General features: G+C 40.2%; 1 protein-coding gene across 1 annotated transcript in view; it reads right to left on the bottom strand.

Annotated features, from left to right (window-relative positions):
• The window catches only part of LOC134182957 (tetratricopeptide repeat protein 13-like), a 24,666-nt gene that overhangs the window by 21,431 nt on the left and 735 nt on the right, over positions 1–2,500 (bottom strand). Inside the window, exons 2-3 of the mRNA XM_062650400.1 lie at positions 518–593; positions 378–448 (exon numbers count right to left, since the gene is read on the bottom strand). Of these exons, the coding sequence (XP_062506384.1) occupies positions 378–448; positions 518–593 (147 nt within the window). The remainder of the gene's footprint in view (positions 1–377; positions 449–517; positions 594–2,500) is intronic.

The raw sequence follows: 2,500 nt of genomic DNA, 5'->3' as shown, positions 1-2,500 counted from the left end.
TTAGCTTAGTTCAGTTGATGAACACTACTAATAGTTGGACAGTACATAGTACCCTGCATTGCAAAATGTATCATAGATAAAGTTCAAATATATGTGATTGACAGACAGACAGACAAGATACACAGACAGACACACCGACAGACAGACAGACAAGATACACAGACAGAGAAGACAGACAGACACACAAACAGACAAGATACACAGACACACAGACAGACAAACAGACAAACAAACAGACACACACACACACACACACACACACACACACAGGCAGACAGACAGCAAAACAAGATAAACAAATAAAGTGACCAACAATAAACATAAAAACTGACAAACAACATCAAACTTCCAATGCAAACACATCACATCAACTGCACCTTGATCAACGCCGTAAACATGACAATAGCCTCATCGTATCTCTCGGCATTCACAAGCAACGTTGCAACAGCTTTGTCCAAAACACACACACAAACGTTGAGCAACAAACACAGAAATGACAAACGAAACTTCAGCTCACCGAGTTTCTTATCAACAGCAACATTGCCAATAGCAAACTGCACTGAGCCACGAGCCACCATCTGCTCTGCATACGTCTGCAGTCAATCATAATGAGTTGCTTACTGTTATGTTGATATAATGAGATAAGGTGGAACAATAACATTAAAATTTATTATTATATATAAATTATAAAAAACATAAATATATAAAAATTAATTTTTATATGTAAATTAATATAATTATATAAATAAATTTTTTATACATAAATAGTTATGCTACAATTTGCTACAGTTTATAAGCTACTCATGCTGCCACTAGACACATTATGCTTCAACCTGCTACACTGCTATTGCTACATGGCTATCATAATTTAAAGGGTAACTGCAATGCAAAAATCAAAAATTCTTTTATGTTGGAAATTGATGGTTCTAGTTGCATACATGACAGGTAAAATAGTTTTAGATTTTTAAGTTAAGTCTTCGCTGAGATATAGCAGGTCAAAGTTGCTTCCAGTTCTTCAAATTCCGGTAACGCATTATAATGGGCGTGGTGTAGTGTGAGATCACAGAGGGGAGACTCGTGTGCGCCTGTCTAGCCAGCAGCCTGTAAAAATGACTACATCTTCTTATCCAAGGCAATGCTGCTAGAGTAGAGGCGACGGCAGCAACAGTTATTCTTCTGAAGAGCCCTCTGGAGGTTTTTACGTGATGATAACGTTCCGTCATGCGATCGCAGGATGAAAAAGATCTGCTGGGAGCCATTATATAGTGATTAGACCACACAGGTTCGAGTTCAGCGTCAGTGTCTCAAAGCTTTGACATCACCTGCTGTCTTGGAAGCGGACGAGGAAGAGGACAGGCTACCCAATAGCCTGTCACCATCGCAAGTAGAAGTAGGAGTAGCAAACGTAATTGATGCACATCCGAGTAAGTAAACAGCCATCACTGCGGTCGTTGTGAGATGATAGATACGTACTCGTGTGGAGTGCGTGTGCTGTCAAAACGTATTTGAGATTGTCTCAAATAATGACACAATAATAATGTCAAATACTAGTGACAATAGTGGCACAGTGTACTGGTGAGTTCGTGCAAAACTCTATTGCTGTGAGAAAGAGAACAAAATGAGTTGAAGGTTGTACATTGAATTCACGTTGACACAAGGTTTGACTTCACTGTACAGTATACTGTAACGCATACGACTGCATTCACTACACATAAGGATCAAGCACGTAGACGCAAACTATATCTATCAGTCTATATCTATCATAGTCATCAAGAGCCTGACCTCTCCTAGCAATTTGCAGTAGTTTTAGTCCTACGCGAGATTCTTCCTTAACTTAACCTCATTTTCCCGCTTCTCAAATGCGGCTCTCCTTCTCTTTTGTGGAGTGCTGTAATCTTGAAGTGTGGAGGCATGCAGGTAGATGAAAAATAGTGGCCTCGATTTTGCTCTGCTACAACCCAGACTAAGCTCTTGAATAGACCTGCCTGTACGTATATCTCTCGAAGCAATCAGACTGAAAGTGGCTACTACATACTCCTGTTCACTAAGTAGGACGCGTCGTACTCAGTAGTAGTCACCCGGACGACACAAACACCTCTGCAATTGCCCTCCGTACTTGCGATTCCCACTCTTTTCTTAGCTTGGAGATCTTCGGAAACACGATTGCATATGACTTGTGCGAATTGGTGCATCCTGCAGCCACGCAACACCGAACCATTCTTTCACCACAGATTCCTTTGTTAGCCTGGAGTCTCCCCTTTGAGACGTGTACACTACACCATGCCCGTTATAATGCGCTACTGGAACTTGAAGAACTGGAAGCAACTTTGACCTGCTATATCTCAGCAAAGACTTAATTAACTTAATTAAAAATCTAAAACTATTTTTCCTGTCATGTATGCAACTAGAACTATCAATTCCAACATAAATTTTTTTGATTTTTGTGTTGCAGTTACCCTTTAATTGCTACACGGATACTGCGACATTGTGTTACGCCAGA

Source organism: Corticium candelabrum, chromosome 8 (genome assembly GCF_963422355.1).
Source record: "Corticium candelabrum chromosome 8, ooCorCand1.1, whole genome shotgun sequence".
Taxonomy (NCBI): domain Eukaryota; kingdom Metazoa; phylum Porifera; class Homoscleromorpha; order Homosclerophorida; family Plakinidae; genus Corticium; species Corticium candelabrum.
The sequence above is the reverse complement of the archived record's forward strand: the minus strand, read 5'-3'. Positions and strand labels throughout refer to the sequence as shown.